This window comes from Saimiri boliviensis, chromosome 11 (genome assembly GCF_048565385.1).
Source record: "Saimiri boliviensis isolate mSaiBol1 chromosome 11, mSaiBol1.pri, whole genome shotgun sequence".
NCBI classification, from domain to species: domain Eukaryota; kingdom Metazoa; phylum Chordata; class Mammalia; order Primates; family Cebidae; genus Saimiri; species Saimiri boliviensis.
Genome location: NC_133459.1, coordinates 65,040,415 through 65,064,004, shown reverse-complemented (window position 1 = coordinate 65,064,004; position 23,590 = coordinate 65,040,415). Strand labels below are relative to the sequence as shown.

Below are 23,590 nucleotides of genomic sequence, written 5' to 3'. Positions count from 1 at the left end.
AAATAGAAAAACCATTTGACCCAACAATCCCATTACTGGGTATATACCCAAAGGATTATAAATCATTCTATTATGAAGAGCCAAAGTTTTTAATTCATCAGTTTATTCTTTTATGGGTTATATCTAATCCAGTCATTCTTTTGGTGTCTTAGTTAAGAAATCTTTGCCAAACCCAAGGTCACAAAAGTTTCATTTGTATTTTCTTTTCTTTCCTTTCTTTTCCCTTTTTTTTGTGACAGGGTCTTTCTCTGTCACCCAGACTGGAGTGCAGTGGTGCAATCAGAGCTCTCTGCAGCCTGAAACTCCTGGCCTCAAGCAGTCCTCATGCCTTGGCCTCCCAAAATGCTTGGATTACAGGCATGAGCCACTGCAACTGGCTCTTTTATATTTTCTTCTACAAGTTTAAAAAAATCTTTGGTTTTACATTTAGCTTCATTACCCATTTTCACCTATTTTAGTCTTACAGTGTAAACAGTGTCAAGTACGAATCTCAGTTTGTGTGTGTGTGTGTGTGTGTGTGTGTGTGTGTGTGTGTATGAACATTCAGTTGTTTCAGCACCATTTTTTTTGAGAAGACCGTCCACAGAATTACCTTGAAAATTTTGTTGAAATTTAATTGTCCTTATCCGTGTGAGTCAATTTCTGGATTCACAATTCTGTTCTATTGATCTATTTGGTCTACTTTTAAGACAATATCACACTGTCTTGATTACAGTAGCTTTATAATAGTTCTGAAATCAAATAATGTTAGTCCTCTAACTTCGTTCCTTTGCATAGTTGTTTTGGCTGTGGTAGGCCCTTTGAATTTCCACATGAGATTTATAATCACTGTGTCAATGTCTATATAAAATCAATTCATTGCCTCTCAGTGCCAATTCACCCTTTACCACCTACTCTGAGAAAATTAATGGACCCTTAATATGTTTTCTCTTTGCTTACAGGAACCACGCTTAGTTTTGTCAATAGAGACACTACGGACACATTGCAGGAGAAAGGGGTTTTCTTTCTCCCTTTCAGCCTGCTTGCAAATACACGCTCTCGCAATGCAGAAGGCTTATGTAGTGCCAGGTTTTTGCAGTGCAAGAGGCTTGTTTGTGGTTCCTGCAGTGCATGTAGTGTCCCCAGAGCGGGGGTTTTGCAAGCCACATAGCTCTCGCAGCACCTGGTAGCACAGACAGCTTTCCTATCATCTGACTCACGTAAAACGACTGGCCGGGCTGCCACAATGCCCAGATCTTATAATGCAGATGGATTCTTTGGCTCCAGGCTCCTGCCATGTTCACACCTTCTCCACTGCCATCTTTTGCAGTGCATGGTGGTGGCAGCACCCATCTACCTTAGCTTCCCCGGGCACTTCCCTCAGCCAATTTTGTAGTAGAGAGCCTCAGTGAAACACCTCCCCATGAGCAGCTGGAAGTCAGCTGGGCTCTCCTTATGCCAGGCCTGAAAACTCTCAAGGAAGTAAGCTGGAGCAATCATAGGGCACACCTCTCCTCTTAGGGATCACTGTCCTTCAAGTCTTGCAAGTCATTGTTTTATATATTTTGCTCATTTTTAAGCTGTTTGAGGTAGAAGGATAAATTGGTCTGTTACTCTACGTTGGCTAGAAGCAGAAGTTTCACAAGGCTTATTCTTCTTTGGGAAACAGTAAATACTTAAAGTGAGTGAGCTTCTTTACGACTTCCTCCAACGTTTCCATAGCTGACTCTTGTATTACTTCACAGGTATGTACTTTCTAGGGAAATTGATGCTAATAAATGAAAACTTTGCTCACATTGGAGCATGGGGACTCCATTTTGTCCCATAGTCACCTTATATATTGTGGAACTCTGATGAAATATACAAATATACTTCATTCAGGTGAGGTGCTCTCTGGCGTACATTCAAAATAGCTTAAGTGATGAACTGCTATAGCCTTGTATGTATAAGGCTGGGTTTGGGGCAGAGACGGGGAGCAGATGAGTCTTAAAGTTGCCATGTGGACCTCTCTTACACAGGTGTTAAATCCATAACTTTGTCGCGCTCTGAATGAGAGTTTTGGTTTCTGGAAGTTTGCATCTCCATCTCTCCCAGAGAATACTGATGATCTCCCAGTTTGGGAGCAAACTGCTGCCGTCCCTCTCTACCTTTTAGATCCATTAACCTTGTTTGTATACTAGTGCTGAATTGGTTCTGAGCCTAGACTTCCCCCTCAAGCTGAGTCTACTCTTGATATTTGTCCATATGTGGACATGTAGAAAATATTGCTTGGCAGCTCTATTAGAAAACAATTAGAGGCCGGGCATGGTGGGTCACGCCTGTAATCCCAGAACTTTGGTAGGCCAAGGTGGGTCGATCGCGAGGTCAGGAGTTCGAGACCAACCTGACCAACATGGTGAAACCCTGTCTCTACTAAAAATACAAAAATTAGCTGGGTGTGGTGGCATACGCCTGTAATCCTGGCTACTCAGGAGGCTGAGGCAGGAGAATTGTCTGAATCTGGGAGGCAGAGGTTGCAGGGAGCCCAGATCATGGCACTGCATTCCAGCCTGGGCGACAGAGTGAGACTTCGTCTCAAAAAAGAAAAAAAAAAAGGAAACAATTAGAGCACTTGTAAAATTAGATTTCAGCACCTACTATCACTCAGTATATTGTTATTAGCAGTGGTAGCTCCCTACCAGTTAAAATGTTTTTTAACTGGTAGGGAATTTTCTCAGTTGTCTTTCCAGATTGTTCAAAATAAGATCTAAATGGTATCTTGGTAGGAGATAAAATTTCTGTTTTGAAAGCAAGTCAGAGAGGGGAGGAGCTGGCATTTATTAACTCAATAGACATCTATCTATTCACTCTTATCTATGCAAGTTGTTATTATTTTTTCCAGTGGGGTGGTAATTTAAAAATGAGCAAAATAGCCTCTGCTTTCAAAAGGATTACAGTGTTGGGTAGAAGGTGGGAGAAGTGGTCCATGTAGGCCAATGTAAGAAGTACTGAGGCCTCAATTACATTTCAGTATCACTACTGTCAGAGTCAGAACTTTTGTTGATGTATTAATCCATCCAGTGTCTAAATTGAACTGGAATTTTCCATATAAAAGTTTAGTATTTTCTATACTTACTAAAGAAATATCTTTTTTTAAAAATCATAAGGATTGTTCCTACCAGCATGCAAGGTGGCTACATTTCATGTGAGTTTGAATTGTGGAAATAATGTGAGATGGAAATATGAATAGATGCTTACTTCATGAATAAAATAAGAAATCATGTGAATCTTCACAAATGAAATATTTGCCAAAAAATGGCAAAACTTCAAAGTCAACCAGCCAAGTGACTTATACACTGGATTTTCTCTAGTGCCACCGGCAGCACCCGTGGGCTGCTCACAGAAACACTGGCCAGTTTTGTTCAGGGAAGGTGTGACGTCATCAGAAATGCATCCCGCTCATAAAATACGACTTATATGAACTGCTAAATAACCCCCCACATCTCTTTCTCGGTGTCCATCTGTGTGGATGTAGCTTCTCTTCTCTTCTTTACCATTCCCTTTCTTTGGCTTATGTACTACTTTTCATATTATAAGACTCAGTTCAAAAGAAGGCCTTTCTGAAATGTTTCTTAAGATCCTCTCCATTGAGCCTTCCTTGGTTTTTCCATTCCTGGTTTCTCTTGGAGACTGGTACAGATCTTTTTCTGGAAAACTGTGTTCCAGTTTAGTGCACATCTGATCTACTATTGTGAAGACAAGTTCTGTGTCATAGGTTCTGGGAGGGCAACGGTGCATAACACAGAACTCAGAGTGAGAACTCAATGTTTAAAAAATGAATTAATACATTTACATATTTATTTATAGAGCGCCTATACAACATACCAGGCACAATGTAATGAGCTCGAATTGGCAGTGACAAATTGGACAAATGGTCCTTGTGCAAACCTCTACTTTAAACAGGAAGACAGATACTGAATAAATAATTAAAATGTGTTGATAAAAGAAAGATAGGCTAGAGCTGAGAAACCTAAGCTTTTCCAGGGAATTAGAGAGCTAATCTCTGACCCTTATTTTTAAGCACCAACATTGTTTAAATAGGAACTAATAGCGGGAGATGTGTTTCCCCAATCAGCAGCAAAGGTCGAGGAACTCGCTGCCTGTCAGCTACTGAGAAAGTCTTAGATATCAGAATCCCTGTTACAGGTGCTCTGAATAATTAGAGTATAACTATATTTAAATGGGTTACATATCATAGTATATGATAATTAAGATAGTAGATTTCTGTTTCCAATGGATGGTCTGAGAAGAATGGCTTTGATGAAGAATGACAGGGAACTATAGACAAAATCAAGTCCAAATGCCTTTGCTGCATCATTTCTCTGTTTGGTACCTTGGTTGGCATTATTTCCACCTGGTGATAGAACTTGAGCTGTTTCCTTGAAAGTGAATAATAAAGGAAGAACAATAAAATGGTTGCTGAAGATGAAGTTAAATACAGAAGAGTGTCACTTTATGATTCATTTATAAGTTTCTGATCTCAAATTTTTAATGAACTATATTGGATCTCCCACCTGCCAGCATTCAGGGTATCCTACAACTATTTATGGCAATATAATTAAAGCTGATTCTATATACATCCACAAGTCAAAGGCTCAATTTAGGAAGGTATAGGAAAAACACTAATATTAATTTGGCTCAAGTGCCATGTCATTGGAGTGCCAAGGCCGCAAACACCAGGCTTGCAGGTACAGAGCACCCTATGCCTGTCTTAGTGGATTGGGAAACTGAACCAGGATGAAAACCCTGGCTTATGTTGTGACAGGCTGACAGGGGATAGGTTGCTATACCACTTGTTGGAATTTTAAAAAATGTTATTGGGCTTCTTGAGTCCTATTGCACCATAGCTACACCTGTTCTATGGTGCACTTGGTATTATATTTGTGCACAAGTCCTAGTTTTCATACGAGGAGTCTTTATCACTAATATATCTCCTGTCTAGCACAATACAAGTACCTAGTAGCCATTTTGTAAATGTTAGGTGAGTAATTCAATTCAACTTGTTGAGCAAATATGCTTTGTCCTGTTTAGCCGAGGATACAACAGTGAACCAAATAGGCAAAATCCAGCTCTCATGGTATTTGCATTCTAGTGGGGGAGAAGACAGATAATGGATGACAACAACAACAAAAGATGTAGGATGTTAGAGAGAAGGACTATGGAGGAAGAGAACGTGAGGTAAAGAGGAAAAAAATGTTGACGGGAGTGGGGAGACGTGTTGTTATTTTATATAGGATAGAAAAAATATTGTTGTTTTATATAGGAATAACATTTTATATAGGATTGATAAATTTACTGAAGAATCGTGAAGGGAACGAGGGGACAAGTCACTCAGATACCTAGGAGAAGATTTCACGAAGGCAGGAAGTGCAGCAAATGAAAATACCTGAGATGCAGATGGATTGGGGTGATAGAAGAGAGATGCCATGAGGCCATGTGGATGGAGTGGAGTAAATATGGAGGTGAGGGATGGAGGCACAGTCATGGATAAGGGAAGAAAGGTGGAGATGGGATCAGAGAAACAGCCACTGGGGTGAGGCTGGGGAGTCTCAAAGGGCAGATCATGGAGGGCCTCATAACAGCATTATGAAACACTTTGTTTTTACCTTGAACAAGATAGGAGGATTTTGAGCAGAAGAGTGACATGGTATGTTGAGACTTTGTAGGGGGGCAAAAGCTGAAGAAGGGAGACCAAGTAGGTCTCTCTGAATAAATTAGTGGATGAATGAACGAAAGCCAATTGGGAAGCAAAGAGGAATTCATTCTTGTGTGATTCCCGATGGTTTTCACTCAGGTATATACATTCACTCCACACTCCTGATTACTCTTATTTTTTAAAAAGGTTGTTTTTGGCCAGGCACAGTGGCTCACACCTGCAATACTAGCTCTTTGGGAAACCAAGATGGGCAGATCGTGTGAGTCTAGGAGGTGAAGACCAGCCTGGGCAATATGATCAAACCCCATCTCTACAAAAAAAAAATACAAAAATTAGCTGGGTGTAGCATGTGTCTGTAGTTCCAGCTACTCTGAAGGCTGAAATGGGAGGATTGCCTGAGCCTGGGAGGTTGAGGCTACAGTAAGCTATGATTGTGCCAATGCACTTCAGCCTGGGTGACAAGGAGAGATTCCTAGCTCAAAAAATAAAATAAAAACTAAATGGTGTTTCTGTCTGCTTTTCTCAATTCAGGCCAACTTGATTTTCTAAGGTATAGGTCATAAGTAGTCGGTGATAAATATTTTTCGGAACTGAAATGACAGAAAATTATGCAAATTCTTTGGCCAGAGAAGATTCTGCAGAACAAATATGTATGAATAAAGCATATCTACAGCTAACGCTCATGTTGTCTACTCGCTTTAACAGTTCAGATGTATGCTCTGTAGGAGGTAGCTTGTAATTTCTATTGATATGTGAAGGTGGCAAATGGCCTTTCTGTTTTGAAGATGAAAGAGAAAGGACATGGAGAATCCAGAGTCCACAGTGTTTGTTTCTCTATAATATTCTGGGCATAGAATGAAATCTAGATGTTGTTTAAAGAGACATGAAGTTGAAAGGTCCTAGTGGCTTGCTAGTACACTAAAAGGTGGAGTTACTAATTATATTAGTTTTCCAGTATAATATTGTTAGATTTTGAGTTTTAAATCTAAAACTAGTGTTTCTGAACTGTCAAGAGGATTCATGATTAGTCGTACCAATTTCCACTTAATATATATATGGTGATCCAAGTTGTAATTATATTTAATTATCACTGTTTCAAAAACTTTTTATAATATAGTCTAGTGTTCTTTATACACATTTACTTTTTTTCTCCAGTTTTTAAAATTGTATTTAGTTTTCTGAAACAAAGTCTTGCTCTGTCACCCAAGCTGGAGTGCTGTGGGGTCATCATGACCCACTGCTGCCTTCGCCTCCCAGGCTCAAGCAACCCTCCCACCTCAAATTCCTGAGTAGCTGGGACTACAGATGTGTACCACCACACTCAGCCAATTTTTGTATTTTTTTGCAGAGGCAGGGTCTCCCTGTGTTGCCAGGGGTGGTCTTGAACTCCTGGCCTCAGCAATCCACCTGCCTCAGCCTCCCAAAGTGCTGGGATTATAGGTGTGAGCCACTGTGCCTGGTTTCCTGTTCTTATTGTCATGAATACTAAGTTTTTCCAAACACTAGTCTTTGTAAGTAAAAAAATTAAGAGCAATTCTTTCCTCACCTAAGTTTTCTCTTTGTTGATCAAATTCAGACCTGGAATCATATTAACGACACTATTGAAAATAACTCTTAGTTTTTTAGTTTTCAGTATAGATCACTAATCACTTTTAATCTTTTTTTAGATTACAAATCCCTTTGTTAAGTGAAAAATGTTATTATAGTCTCTTTTTATAGATTAATGCCCACATACACATGCATAAAATACACAATATAATTTCAGGGAATCCATCAATTTTCTGAATCCTATCCATGGAATTCTTTAGCAAGAAGTCAGATATTTAATTACATCACATATGCATTCAGATCAAGTGCGTTGCCAGTATTTACACGTATAAGTGAAATCAGGCTCATGTAAATAGAAGGTGGTGAATTTTCCCTATAATTTTTACTTTGCTCTGATTATAATTTTTTCTTTCTCTTTCATTTTCAGTCAGTTTTTCATTACGTAGTAAAGATCACAGAAAACTTGTTCCCTTGCTACTTTAGATGTTTTGGAAAGGTGTTTTTTCTTTCATGTCCTAATTCCAATGAACAATTGTTTTAATTTATATGTGGGTGATTCCCATCCAGGAAAAACTAAGACAATAAAAGACATGATCTGCACATTTACTTTCATGAGACAATAAATTTCCTCATTGTTGACAGAACTGGGTTAGAGTTTTCCATTACTTGCAATAAAAACAGAACCAAAGATTTCTACGGTAAGTTCTCGATACATTTTTAAAAGCATGAAATCAATATTCCTAATGACATTTTTTACCTCTATTCTAGCTGTGCCATCTACTATTGCTAACTGAATTATTTTTTTGCTTTTTAAAATAAAGAATGAAAAGGTTATATTAGGATGTTTCACACTCAACAGGCTAAAGTGTTCTATTTTTTCTGATTGTGGACCAAGTATCAGGCTTACTTGCTTGGATCAGCTCCTTTGAAGTAGGCATTGACTGTTTCTGTAAATGCTGCTGCAACAGGGAGAGTGTCCTGGGCTCCCATGGTTAGGGGGCTGGGTCCCCTGGAAGAACCTGCATGAAATGGAAAGTTTTCATTTATTATGCAAATAGGAGACACTTTAGCGTATGTGAAACTAAAAGCCCATTAAAGGATTAAGGAACAAAATCTACCCCTTAATGTAAAAAAAGTAAATGCACTAAGAACCATAACTCTGTATATTCAACATAGAGCTCAAGTATTTAAAAGGAAATATTTGGCTGGTTTACAGACAAACACACTTGAAATTAATTCAATTATGTATTTTGCTACAGAAACGAAAATCCAAGCAGAACAAAGGCACAGGGGTTTTCAAATGTTTTGCATAAAACATAAGGCAGTATTTGCATGACAGTTTGTACAGCAGGTGGTTAATAAAGACAATTACTAGTTTCCTGTTAAGCATTCAGTCCAATAAATTGCCCATACTCAAAACTTTTTTCATTTTGAATAGCGGCCAAGTGGTATCACGTAACCCATTTGTTTTTTTCTGGATATTTCCATTTCAAAAAGCCCAGTTACTCTCAGATCAAGTAAGCTCAAGTTTACATGTCCAAAAACATACGCAACCAAAATATACACATCGACTTAGTACAACACATAAATGCACTAATTCACACTATTAAAAGTAACAGAAGCTCTCAGGGCACTCACTGGGTGCCTTACATGAATAATCTCCTTCCAATTCCACATCTGCCCAGTGGGATAGGTATGATTATTCCCATTTTGTGGAAGAGGAAACCCAAGCTTCATGTATGTGACTTGTCCAAGATAATATAGTTAGTTAAGTGGTAAAACAAAAATTCAAACCTAGGTTTATCTCCCTCTGAAACTCATGTTTTTCCCACTATACCATGGAGTGTTCCAAATGAATCATTTTCCTGAATCATTTTGCTGTGTGTAGCTTCTGAAAGTATCAACGTTTAGGATTATTGTTTTTGTTATTGATCTCTAGGCATGGTATTGAACAGTAAAGTTTTGGTAATTGTTACATAAAGTATTTAATTGTGTCACATACTCACTGCTTCCCTTTCCTGCCAAACACTGCATTTACTTCTTCCCACGACTGGCACAGACTACATACTTTAGTGTTATGTTTATTTTCTTTTGTCTTCAATAACTTTTGTCCTCTTCTCCAGGTCTGAAAATAATCTACCGATTGTACACCTCCCTCCTCGATAAAGCTTTCCTTTATCATTCTAGTTCATTCTAGTCTCTTTTCTATCTCCTCTTGGCTTTCAATTTCTTGGACTTGGCAATTGACAATTAATTTAACAAACAGTTATCTAATATCTACTATGTAACAGGTATTACGGTAGGTACTGAGGAGTCAATGTGTACTTTGTCAATAGTACTTTGTCCTCAATGAGTTACAGTTCAATGTGCTGATGTTAGCAGCAGCAGTATGCCAATCATCAACATCATCAACATTTGCTAATCGTAATTACCTCCATTAACATTATTTGTTGCACACTTCTAAGTGTTTTATATATTACCTATGTAAATGTATGAAGTAAGCATTGTCTTCATTTTACAGTTTGATGGAACCAAGGCGCAAAGAGTTTATACAACGTGTTCAGTCCTGCACAGCTGGTTTGCATAAAGTTTAAGATTGGCACTAGGGTATGTAAGAGTTCAAAGTTTCAATTCTGAGGGTTTTATTATTTTGCCTTCTTAGTAGGGAATTACAGTACCAAGTGTATAATTACAGTGCCAATGGGTGAGTCTGAAGTTAGCGTGTGCATGCTAAGTCTTCGCTGCCCATAGAGCCCTAAATTTTAAAAGGAAGGAATAATGGCATTAGCTTCTTTAATGAGACCGTGACACTCCCTAAAACCTAGCCTGTACTATATTGGCCTTTCACTAAATAAATGTCGAATTATTCACAGTTCGGTCTCAGAAAGGTAAGGTTTGTGCGCATTTATAAACAATAAAGGCACAAAAACACAGGCCATTATTTGCAATAGTGTTGTTCAGTTTATTTGCTCACTCATTAGTTCAAATGTTTATTGAGCAACTACCAGATTTTGGAGAAGAATGGCTACTGGCTTCTCTAACTGCTGGTTAGAACTAGGCCACGGTGGTAAGAGGGCTGAATTGTTCTATCAGGGTCTTTTTCACTATGCAATTGAAACTTGGTGAGGAGGATAGATAAATCTACAATCAAATAAAGTGATTTGATAAATTCTTTAAAAGAATGGTATGAGCAAAGCTCTATGAAAGCACTTAAGGCTGCTTGTATAGATCAGCGTGGGTTTCATTAAGATGATGTCAGAACTGAGGTCTGACGATGAATATGACCTCACAAATGGTAGAAGGAATGAGGCCCACCGTGTATGTACGTGGGGAGCTGAGCATACACATTTTAAGAAACCACAGGCAGTGTGGTGTTGTGTGTGTATGTGAGTGTAGTGGGTATTGAAGGGTGACAGGAGCAGGGTAATTTGAGTATGAGGCTTGGGGAGTTAGCAATTAGGTCATGAAGAATTTTATATAAATACTTAGAAAAATTTGTCTTTATAGCCATTAAAATCATAATTCATTTTTGATAATCTACTACAAATCTAAGAATACTTTTCAGAGCAAAGCACACATATATGCATCATTTTTATTATTTAAAGTAGAATTATAAATTTCCTGAGGTTCTTGGAGTTTTGAAACTAGGGTTAGAACACCCTGAATGGAAAGTGGAGGCCTCTGAAGTATTTGAACCAGGGGTGATTTGCAATGGACTTGAGTTTAGAGCATGCTAGCTATGTAAATGTGTGAAGTAAGTACCGTCTTCATTTTACAGTTCGATGGAAACAAGGCTCAAAGTGTGGTGAATAATTTAGTGAAGGAGACAATAATGTCAGTGAGGATATTTCTTAGGAAAAAAGATAAAAACGAGAAATGCAGATGTTAGTATAGAAAGAGAATGTCATCATCATAATATTTTTCAATTCTGTAAAGCATTTAATAGTCTTCTATGATAGTCTTGTGAAGAAAATAGTAAAAGTTGTATGGATCATGGTCTTGCCAAGGAAATTGACAATTAGACAAATCACAACATCCAAAGAGCATGAATCAGTAGCTATATATCCATTGTGAAGGAACTCTCTAGTGGATTATCTCAGAGATTGGTCCCTAGCCTTGGGGTCTTCAGCGGCTTGGACAAAACTCAATGAAGTGCTCAGAAAGGGCACACTGTAGTGGCTAAGAGCATGGGATTTGGCATCAGACATACCTGGGATTGAGTCCTGTCTCTGACACTTGTTATCTAAATGATCTTTGGCAGGGATGATGTCATGATACCCATTTTGTAGGCCTGTTCTGAGGATAAAATGAGGCAAAGCATTTAGCACAGCGCTTGAACCACAGTAAGCACTCAGTAACGATTAACTATTTTTATGATGATCATCATGGCAGATTCATTAAAAGTGCTAAAATTTTTCTTAAATTTTTGAGGTACTAAACTGGAAGTTATAAGAAAAATATCAGCAGAAACAAATGTAAAATTCTGATATATCAAGATTTAAAATTAATGAAACAATTGTGGTTTGTGAAAACTTGCTTGGTAGAAGAATAAGTGAAAAAAAAAAAAGCACCTGGAGGCTTTCTTTGATCATCAACTTTCTATTATTGAGTTCTAAACACCTTCCCTAGCTTGGGCTATATCAAAGGATGAGTAAGACATACATCACTAGAAATGAGGGTTGGACCGCTTTTTGTTTGCTTGTGTGCTTTGTTTTAAAGCTCATCGATGGGAATCGAAACACATAACCGCACGTTAAAGACCACACTCTTCAGTGTGATGATACACCAGGCCACCTGTGGCGTGATCAAGACCCATTTTTCCTTACCCACCTCCTCCCACGCCCCAACAACAACCCCTCTTCTGGCTATGCTCAGCTCTGGACACCATCGTCCTTATTGTAGAATTGATCAATAATGCCAGGGAAGCAGAAGCACACAGAACAACAAACATTTACAAAGAACCTTCCTACCTCTAAGGATCCAAAATTTACAACCCTAATTTCTTCACATCCCTATACATTCCACTGATATCCCATTTTGTGTTTTACTTTGTCCCACTTAACAATATTCCTTATTGCTATTTGGTCTACATGTCATTTCCCACAACTATTTGTTACGCTACAGACATTCTCCTGATGTCGAACCACGTCCAGATAGCAAACGAAATCCATCTTTGTATAACCGGGTATTCTTTTCCTTTTTTAATTTCCTTAAGAGGTAATTTATTCCTACAAAGTAGAATGACCAAATCCAAAGGCAGATCAATGTTTAATTGACAAGAATACCAGGTGTTTTGCATAAAGATTATACTCAATGAGAATGATATGAGTAATAAATGAATGCTTTTGTTCCCCCTATAGCACCTCAGGGAGTTTTTGTTTAGTCTCTTTACTGGAAAACAGGGCTAAAGCCAGAAAAGTGTCCAACATGATGAGAAATTCAAACCTTATGGCCTAAGAGGACTAAGAGTGGACTGAAAATTGTTTTCTAATAACTGAAATAATATTAACAGACAGCGACTTTGGAGACCAGAGTTCAAGGCTATAGATCTGTAAGTTAATGGCTCTGTAGCCTTGGGAAAATCTACTATATTAATGTTAGGTTCTCTCAATCGTGAAATGAAGGCAATAGACTGCATAGTGTCTGTGTTTTAAGATCCTATGATTTTAAGTTATCTATAGGCACTTAAAATTTTTACAGTAAGAACAACTTTTTAACAGAAGAATAAACTGCCCTGAAAACAGCCTATCCTCACTGGGGGTTTGGGTAGATCTGGCATATTTCTGAAACACTACCATGTGCAAGATAGTGGTGAGAACACAGATATGTAGTCTTTCAGGAGGAAAAGGCATAAACATATGGCAAACTAAGTAACAATAATGTATGCAAACAAGAGGTTAGGTAAGACAATAGTGTAAGTGACACCGCTATGGCATTATTTCGCTGCAAGATTAATTACCAAATGAGCAGTGTGGCAGATGCTATTAGTTGATTTAACAAAGGAAACCTGGACTCTACAGTCACATAGACTTGGGTGTGAATCCTGGCTCTTTGGCTTACAGTCTCTATGTCTAGGGACCATGTATTTCAATCTCTCTGTAATCAGTTTCCTCATCTTAAGATGGTATAACGATAGTATCAATGTTAAAGGTTCATGGTGAACATCAAATAGGGTAACATCTGTGAAGTACCTAACGTGGTATGCACTTGGAAAACATATGATGAATATTAATGTTTTTGTTGCTGTCATTTTGTCAGGGTGAGCTTTACTGATGTTGTTGAATTAGAGTTGGTTCTTTGAAGTTGAGTAGGTTTTTAGGCAGAAACAAAGGGAGATATAAAACAAATAGAATTCTTCACTGTGCATGGAGTTAGAGTAGAATTTTTTCAGCTTCCTTCCATCACGAAAATTCTATCATATATTCTGTGCATGTGTGCCTAATTTTTCACATATCACATAGGTGGCTATTACGTTGACTTAAGTGGTTTGATATAATACTTGTATCAACAGGAGATTAAGTTGGTTGAATACATGTTTATTTTATTCAAATAAACACATTTATTATTGGAATAATCAAAATTGATTTATTGAAATGTGAGTTCCCATAATAATTAGACATTGTAGGAGCTGCTGAGGGAAACACAGAAATGTATGAGGCATACCCTTCCCTCTATGAAGTTTATTGTATAAAAGAGGATTATAATATTAAATACACATAAAACACTACATGAAGTTAGAGAATAGTTTAACATTGTAATTGTTATATTATGGTTGTTAAGAATAATTTACAAGTAATTCAACTGGAGGCAGTATTTATTGACATAGCTTCTATGTCTGTCCTGTCCTTCGATAACATCAAAAATCAAACACTAACGTGGCTTTATGTTCTTTGTACATTGGAGTTTACACAGGCTAAGTATAATTATCTGTAGCCCAAGGTAACCCTGCTGGTAAGTGGCAAAGCTGAAATTCAATCCTAAGTTTTCTGGCTTTCTGAATGGTAGTTGTAACAGGAATGGAAAATTTCTATCTTTTAATGTATACCAACCAGTATTCAAAGGACTTTACTTATATTAATTATTATTATTTTTCTTCTTTTTTATTGCATTTTAGGTTTTGGGGTCCATGTGAAGAACATGCAAGATTGTTGCACAGGTGCACACGTGGCAGTGTGCTTTGCTGCCTTCCTCCCCGTGCTATCTCTCCCCAACTCCCCACTGTAAGTTTATGAGGGCTGTAAGTACCACTCTTGCTCCTATTTTGCAGATGAGAAAATGGAGGTTCAAGTCATTCAACAGCCTTGCCATGGCCACCTGGCAAGTAAAGAATCAAAGCAAGCACTGCCTGACTCTGAATGCCACCCTCCTCCCTACCTTGCTCAAGGAGTTTAGAAGTCAGGAGAAAGCTATCTTAGGAACCTGATGACATGTTTGTGGTACCCCCAGAAGGATGAGTGGCTGCCCTTAGCCTGTGGACCTCTGACAAAAAAAGCAACTCTAGAGTACTGGGAAGCTATTGACATGCACACTTGGGGGGTTCTGAGGAATGGAAGAGAGCACAGAGGGTCACCAATGTGTGACTGTGTGTTTTCTGAAAGGCAGTTTTCTGTGACTCTCATTACAGCAAGGTCACACAGACAGACACATGTAGACAGCCTGAGGCCAAAAATAAATTTGTAATAGCAGCATGACATCTGACACCTTTAAAAGATGAGGTCCTTCATAAACTTATGAAAGCATTTCATAAGGAGACAAATGAAAAGTGAATGGGGAAGGAATACATACTCTATATTTAAGTGTTTTAAAAAAGAGTTTTTAGAAGAATGAGAAAAAATTTGAAAAAAAAAAAAAAAAAAAAAAAAAAAGAAGACATAAGAGCCAAAAAAGCAAAATGCACAGGTACGGAAATGGAATACAAGTATATGAAGATTTCCTTTATATGTAAGTGATTGTTTGCCTCCTGAGTTTAATCAAGGTGCCTCCTATCCACTACTGCCAATCATGCGTAGTGAGCAAGCTTGCGATCTGGCAGGCCAGGGTCCCCTTCCCGTGCACTGTCTCCATTTTCTGTATAATCTCTTCCACTTTGCAATGTTGCAATTTCTCCCACCAAAACCGGCTCATGAGAACAACTTACTTTCAGTTGTTTTACATTTAGTATAAATCTATATCAGACTAGCAGCTCCCTCAGGGGTGACACGGTATTTGTCACAAAATTAACTATCAACGGTAATAACTATTATGTAATGTGTTCAGACTCTGTGCAATCATTCACATGTGCTATCTCCTGTAATTCGCACCACCATCTCACCAAGTAGGTGCTATTTTAAACATCTCTTTCTTATAGATGAGGAAAGTTCGAGTGCTTAAGTAACCTGCCTCAAATTCAGTTAACAAATGCCTGCAATAAGGAGTTTAGGATGGTGTCGGATGGTGTGGGCTTCGGTCTTGACTGCGCTTCTTCAATACTTGACCTGAGCTGGTCAGTGATTCTAGCTACACCTCTGTTAAATTAGGACGATAACGCCAGTGCTCCCAGTCTTATCCAAATTCAGGAAGGCTCCGCACCACTAACGTCAGATTCCATGAGAGCTGCATATTTTAACTACCTTCTGTTCATCTGGGGTTGGAAATAGTCGCCCCAAAAACACAAACTGAAGCATGGACAGCAGGAGAGAGTGGTCTGATTTGTTTAAAGACTGTCCCCATTTTACAGGCTATTAGGCCAAACAACAGCCCACCTTACCAGGTCTGCTGCAGGTAGGAGGCAAATGACCCTTATGCCCGGGGATGACAATACAGGGATATAACCGACAGATGGAGACATCAGAAAGTCTCAGAGTGCATACAAGAGAGACGATGTTCCAGAAGATGCATAAAGCAACAAAGAGTGAAAATTAGACTAGCTTTTTCTTTAAAAGCTGATAATATTAGTTAGAATTAGAAAAGCATAAATTAGACTCAATTCAACAATAATTTATAGAATATGTTATATATAATGCAGGGACAAAGAGACTGTTGGAAAGAGATTGAATTAATTTTGAGTCGGAATTTTATCCCCTGCTCTGTGACCCTGAAAAATTATCTGACTTCTCTGAGTTTCAGCTTCATCATATTGTAAAATGAAGATAGTACCTTTTACAGACATTGGGAGGATTAAATATGATGACATAGGATATTCTATGTTCTTGTTATTTGAGGATAGTCAATAACAGAGAAGTCATTTAACAATTAAGGTACTTAAAATGGATATTAAAATTTCACAGTACATAACGATAGAAAGGTTTGAGATTCTAAGTTGACATAAACTAAACTTGTGAAACAATCTTTTATTAACAAAGTTTAAGCTACATTAATAAGTTCTTAAAAGGAACAAAAATAATTTGTGTTGATATTTTTGGGAAGGGTATATTTTTCTGATAAAATTGTATTATAGCTTTACACACCACTCAAGATTCAGATTTGGCTTTGATTCACAATCATAAAGGGAGCCATTATTGCAGAATTAATTGAGAGTTTTATAAATTCTTCTAAGGGTCTCTCAGTTTCTTGTCTTTTTTTTGAAGTGGCTCTGATGTAAGCTTACATCTTTCCCTCTTAATAATTAATAGTTTTAATATCTGTTAAATTCTAAACTGACAATGACTTTGAGTGTGATAAGAAGTTTTACATCATCAATTTCACTGACTTCATGGAATCCTGTATCTTTCCTAAGACTGGCAATTTCACTTTGCAATAAATATGGCCTGTATTTGCATGGCATATACGTTGTGTATATGATCAGATGTTTATGGAAAAACTTGATACTGCATTCATGGAATGGGTGAGATAGATGTTAGTAGGTTTGTTTTGTTTGTTTGTTTTCTTTTCTTTTGAGATGGAGCTTTCTCTTGTCCCCCAGGCTGGCGTGCAATGGCTTAACGTCAGCTCACTGCAAACTCCACCGCCCGGGTTCAAGCATTCCCACCTCAGTCTCCTGAGTCACTGGGATTGCAGGCACGCGCCACCATGCCTGGCTAATTTTTGTATTTTTAGTAGAGACGGGCTTTCACCAGGTTGGCCAGGCTGGCCTTGAACTCCTGACCTCAGGTGATTTGTCTGCCTCAGCCTTCCAAAGTGCTAGGATTATAGTCATGAGCCACCATGCCTGGTGGATGCTAGTGTTAATTTGGGAAAAAGTGTATTAGAATGGGAACTAAGGTTATAAGTAAATACTTTCATGTTGCTATGGTCTTTGCTTGTCTTCAGAATCCTGTAACTGCAAGGTAACCGATATTGAACACTGGGGTAAAAAGTTTCGTTAGGGTTGGGCTCAGTGGCTCACGCCTGTATTCTCTGCACTTTGGGAGGCTGAAGCAGGTGGATCACAAGGTCAAGAGATTAAGATCATCCTGGCCAACATGGTGGAACCCCATTTCTACTAAAATACAAAAAAACTAGCTGGGTGTGGTGTTGCACACCTGGTAGTCCTAGCTTCTTGGGAGGCTGAGGCTGGATAATCTCTTGAACCTGAGAGGCAGAGGTTGCAGAGATCATGCCACTGCTTTCCAGCCTGGTGACAGAGTGAGACTCTGTCTCAAAAAAAAAAAAAAAGTTTCATTAGTTTATGTAAATTACAGTACCTGACACACAGTAAAAACTCGATAACTTGGCAGCCATTATCATTAGCAGTGAAGAAGAATTTGCCTGATAGTCATGATAGGTAACATATTGTTTCAGGCTCTCCTCAGCACCTTATGCATTTACTATATGAGGGAAGCATAAAAAGAAAAGTAGAAATTCTTTCTATATAGTTCAGTAGAAAGAACTGTATTATGAGAGCTTAACTTGAAAAGGTAAGTATTCTCCTGTGACCTTGTGACTCTTAGCTGAAGTGATGATTTATAAAGTTACTTTTTTATCATAGCAAAAACTTCAAAAACGTTTAGAATAGGTTTGGGAGAAAAGGAGTCAAAATGAAGTTATTATATGCAAATTTTAATTTTTTTCCCTTTTCTCTAAATCTTGGAATATTATGATTGTAGTTGGCTTAGATTATATAAAATATATCTTATACATGTGGAAACTGTGTGTGTGCATACTGCATATAAAAATCTATCTTTATATAGTATTTTCTTGGGTGTTTTGATAGTCCTATACTATCACCTAACCTAATTATTAATAATGCTAGAATGAGAACTGAAAGAGTATAAACTTTCTGAATTCTGGGGACTGCACTAAATGTTCCACATGCATTCCATTATTAAATCCTCACACTTCTAAGAAAGATGTATTGCGATCCCCACTTTACAGCTGACAAACTATGCTTAAAACAGTCAAGAAGCTTCTGTAAGTGCCGCTTCGGCTTCTCCTGTCCTGAGGTTAGTAGCACCACTACTGCTGAGTGAGAATACAGAGGGAAAGGGGCAAACCTCAAAAAGGGAGGAACAATATTACTGAGTACTTGCTATGAGCTAGATACTGTCTTTTACGCTTTACACATAGTGCATCATTCAGTCATCACTACAACCAGTGTCCAGAAAGGCATTACTTCATATTACAGATCAAGAAACTGAGTGTGAGAGGAGAGAACCATTTACCCATGTTTTTGCAGCCAGGAAATGGTGGAGTCAGTTCAACTCTAGATCCACTTGACTCCACACTTTTCCACATAAGAGCCCCATAGGTCTCGTTGTCACCCACGGCAGCGCTCGGGGAGTTATCCTTGCTACATACTTTTCAGAGTGCTACGTGTTCTTCTTCATGAAAATGAAGAAAGTGTACTTACGAAAGTCAGTTCTAGCCGGGCTCGGTGGCTCACGCCTGTAATCCCAGCACTTTGGGAGGCCGAGGCGGGCGGATCACAAGGTCAAGAGATCGAGACCATCCTGGTCAACATGGTGAAACCCCGTCTCTACTAAAAACACAAAAAATTAGCTGGGCATGGTGGTGTGTGCCTGTAATTCCAGCACTTTGGGAGGCCGAGGCGGGCGGATCACGAGGTCGAGAGATCGAGACCATCCTGGTCAACATGGTGAAACCCCGTCTCTACTAAAAATACAAAAAATTAGCTGGGCATGGTGACGCATGCCTGTAATCCCAGCTACTCAGGAGGCTGAGGCAGGAGAATTGCCTGAACCCAGGAGGCGGAGGTTGCGGTGAGCCGAGATCGCGCCATTGCACTCCAGCCTGGGTAACAAGAGCGAAACTCCGTCTCAAAAAAAAAAAAAAAAAAGTCAGTTCTTAAGGAGTGGAGTTAAGAGTACTGAATTTCTGAGTATGAAAATAGGATTAAAGTTATTTCCAGTCTTCCTTTTCATAAGTCTCTGCCCACTTGCCCTGGTTATATATACATTTCATGTGCAATTTTTTTTTTTGCTTTTCAAATTCTGTTCAGTCCAGAAACATACAATCAATTGACATTTTTCATCATGTTTTGTAGAGAATTTTTCTTCAGCCAGGGTCTATGCCTAGAGCACCTAAGCTGTCATCCAAAATTAATGCTGAGTTCAATTAACTTCCTAAAATGTTTGACTCAGAAAAGAAGAAACTTACGCTTTCTTTTTATCATCCAAGTCAGAACGAGTACCTTCAACGAAAATACTATTGCTAAATAGGAATATAAAACAGAAGACAAAGCCATAATAATTAAAGGAAAGTGAATGCACACTTGCTCAAATTGATTTCCTCAGTTAGTCTCAAATCTTAATGTTTTTTTTTGCCTTAGTATGAAGACTCATGCAGCCAAATCCTAAACACTCTCATACAGACAGTGATGAGAGTCTGATCAAGCATCGGAAACTGAACCAGTTGCATCATGGTACTATGAAGAATATGAATAAATATATAAAAAGCTAATTTATGTAAAGCACTTATATATGATGGCCACTGTGCTGAACACATTACATGCCTCATGTCTTCTAATCTCAAAACGTCGCTTTGAGGTACACTCTTTTAAATGAAAGCTTAGTGAAATTAAATAACTTGCTCCAGGTAACTTGCTCTACAGAAGTAGGGGAGCTGGGACTGAAAACCAGGTCTAACTTCCATTGTATTCTTAAACCATACCCTGTGTTAAGGATGTTCACCCCTACATCTAGGAAGCTGTGATCCAAGATACAGATGCGGGCATGGCATGGATTCTCAAAGGGGAAGTATCACCCCAAAGGGGGTGAAAATTGGTTCTTTGGGGAAGGTGAAAGAAATCTTACTTGTTAAATGTATAAAGCACACAGATATATGTACAGCACATGGTCAGATGTACAGTACGTCTGTGATATTAGAATTTGATTTGGAGAGCAATTAGGGAAAAACGGAGTCTAATACAGGCTCTCTGGGCAAGGAAATGAAAAAGGATAATGAAAAGAAAGTTTGAGAAGCACTAATCTACAGGCTTAAAAGGGCCAGAGATGTGAATGCCCCTGGACAACTCATCAACTCTCTTGGAAAATTAACAGTTATCTACCAGACTATCCAACTGCTGGCAGAAGAAATTACCACATCCTTTGGGATCGAAGCTACAGAATTTTGAAAGATGGAACAAGTAGGTTATGACTGACATGCATCCTAAAGGAATACTCGTGAGCTAAAACTGTATCTGTCAAGAACTTCTTGTTGACTTCAAGGAATTTGTTTACTTTGCAACAATTTACAAGTAAATTCTGGAAAGTGAACGCAGATAAAATTCTGGAATTTTTTATGTGTCATAAAATTAAACTATCAAGGCAAAGAGTATAAAAAGGTCAAGGTTACAAACATGTGTTACAGAGAAATCATTAAGCCCCTATGATATTAATTATAACTGCTGATGGCCAGAAGTGATTCAGATGTGTCACAGATTCTGAATATGAAATAGACTTAGGCTCAGTTTCTGATGGTTATACTGAAGATAGTGGCTTGCACTTGGTGTATTATTATTGGTTAGAAAAAAAATGCTTTTCTACACTTGACAAAGTTTATTTTGCACCCAAAAAGTTGTGAAAACAATGGAGCATATCCCAATGTATGGCTTCTTGGGATCAAGTAAATGTAGTGCACATTCGTGTGTGTGTGTGTGTCAGTGCATGTGTGTGTAGATAGATACAGAGAGAGTTTCATCGAGAATTTTCACCAAAACATCAAAAATGCTTTTTCTACTGATCTCTAAATAGATTTTGGGGTGATAATTATACACTGTGTGATAATATAGAACATACATACACACACACAGAATCACATTCCCATGCAAGATGTTAGAACTGAAAAATATCAAAATAATAATAGTCATCTACAGTTATTTTATTATAAATCTTTTTCTAAATACCTTTCAGTTTTTCCAAGTTTTCTATAATGTATATGTGTTACTTTGATATTGAGGCAAACATATAAGTACACATTGATAATTACTTTGGAATTCTAAAAAACATTGAGATTTCTACGTTTCTCCTTTCTTTCTTTCTTTTGTCGTCTTTATATGTATTAAAGAGAAAAGACGATATTTTGATTAAAATATAAAATATTATAAACATTTATAATATATAAATATATAAACATATAAATTATAGATATTAACTTTATATGTACAAATATTTTATAAATATATTAATATATTTCGTATCATATTTAAAACATTTTATATTTCCATATCAACTATTACATATCAAATATATAACATGTTATATATTTGATATATAATATAAATATATGAAAAATTAAAAATATTTGACTAAAATTTGAGAAAAAGGTAATAAAGATGAATGATGAAATTAAAATAAATGGTTTAATAGCAAGAAGCAAATTATAACAAAAAAATTTTCAGGTTATACCAAAAACAATAAATCATTAAAAAGAAGAAATAAATTGTGAACCAAAGTAATGAAGTTTTTTGCTTGTTTTTGTTTTAATATTAATGAAATTAATAAAAATTATATCATTTATTTATTTAAATTTTACTTTAAGTTCTGGGATACATGTGCAGAATGTGCAGGTTTGTTACATAGGTACACGTGTGCCATGGCGGTTTGCTGCACCTATCAACCTGTCATCTAGATTTTAAGCCCTGCATGCATTAGGTATTTGTCCTAATGCTTTCCCTCCCCTTTCCCCCGATCCCCTCCGACAAGCCCAGGTGTGTCTTGTTCCCCTCCCTGTGTCCATATATTCTCATTGTTTAACTCCCATTTGTGAGTGAGAACTCTTCATTTCTTGAAAGGTTCCTTGCAGTTACAAATTGGATGCTGGTAATTTTGAGCACTACTGAAAGTTATTCTCCCGATGGGACTGATAAATATGATAGGAGAAGCAGGAAAAATGCAGTCTGCCATAGTCTGACTGCCTGAAAACCTGCTATTTGAGCTGTTAGTTTCATAGCAAATGGGCTGTGTGTAAATTCCAAAAAAGGCAAAAATCTGAGGAAAGGAGTAACTGACATTAAATAACTCATACTTCCTCTTCCCAGACTCATTTGCCACGGTGGTAATTGCAACTCTTCCAAAACATCCTTGAACAATTGATATTACTCTTGGGACACTTGTCCAGAAAATCCTCTCATGTTTTCTCAGAGGCATATTTCAATTCTCTAAATCAGGTCTTAGGGGAAGTCATGCTTTTATTACTCAGAATAGAAGACTAAGAAACACAGTTGTAAATAGCACATGCTGCCTGTGTGAATGTGTGTCAGCAAGAAAAGAAGCCCCAAGACCATATTTACTTGTGTCCTGGTGACTTGGTGCAGCAGAATCAGCAGAAGAGAAGAGAAAATCCATGAAATTTTTTGTCTGCTGACAGTTGATGCTCTAGCAGAAATGATTATCACACACAGTGCAAAATAGTTGAAGACACAAAAGGGTTAAAATCTTAAGGGCAATGACTTATGTTAATGCCTTATGTTAACATCTCCAAGCCAATCTTTGATTTAATACATGAAGCAATTAATATAAAATTCTTAGCATATGCCTAGTACATATTAAATATTCATTAATATTGATTATTATCTTAGCAAATGATTACTTTTGAATAGTACTTTATAGTTTGCAAAAGCCTTTCACAAGTAGCTGTCTAAAATTTGTTTGGAGTATACGTGGTGCTGATTAAATATATCCACACCAGGCACACAAAAAGGCTCATAAATGGGAGATTCTCCTGAGTCTCAGTAAAATCTCTTTGAATCACTAGTATACTTTCTTCATTCATTTATGTCAGAGGTTCATAAAACAAGTATTTTGAAATGGGGTAGGCAGCCGAGGTCTATGGACAGCTCTTCTTAAAAGACGTAACAGGAACGAAGGTTAGAGAGGTCATCAGCCAGCAATTGCATATTGAAGGCTCAGAACCATCTAAAGATGAAGCCGTTGCCCCCGGGAATTCCCAGCTTCTCCACTCTTTTCTCAGGAAGTTTGAAATTACTTGTCA

General features: G+C 37.7%; 1 protein-coding gene across 19 annotated transcripts in view; it reads right to left on the bottom strand.

Annotated features, from left to right (window-relative positions):
• Nucleotides 1–23,590, bottom strand: part of SGIP1 (SH3GL interacting endocytic adaptor 1) — a 219,875-nt gene that overhangs the window by 18,546 nt on the left and 177,739 nt on the right. For all 19 annotated transcript variants that reach the window (XM_074380980.1, XM_074380981.1, XM_074380975.1 and 16 more), the window contains one exon: nt 8,130–8,241. In XM_074380980.1, coding sequence (XP_074237081.1) covers nt 8,130–8,241 — 112 coding nt within the window. The remainder of the gene's footprint in view (nt 1–8,129; nt 8,242–23,590) is intronic.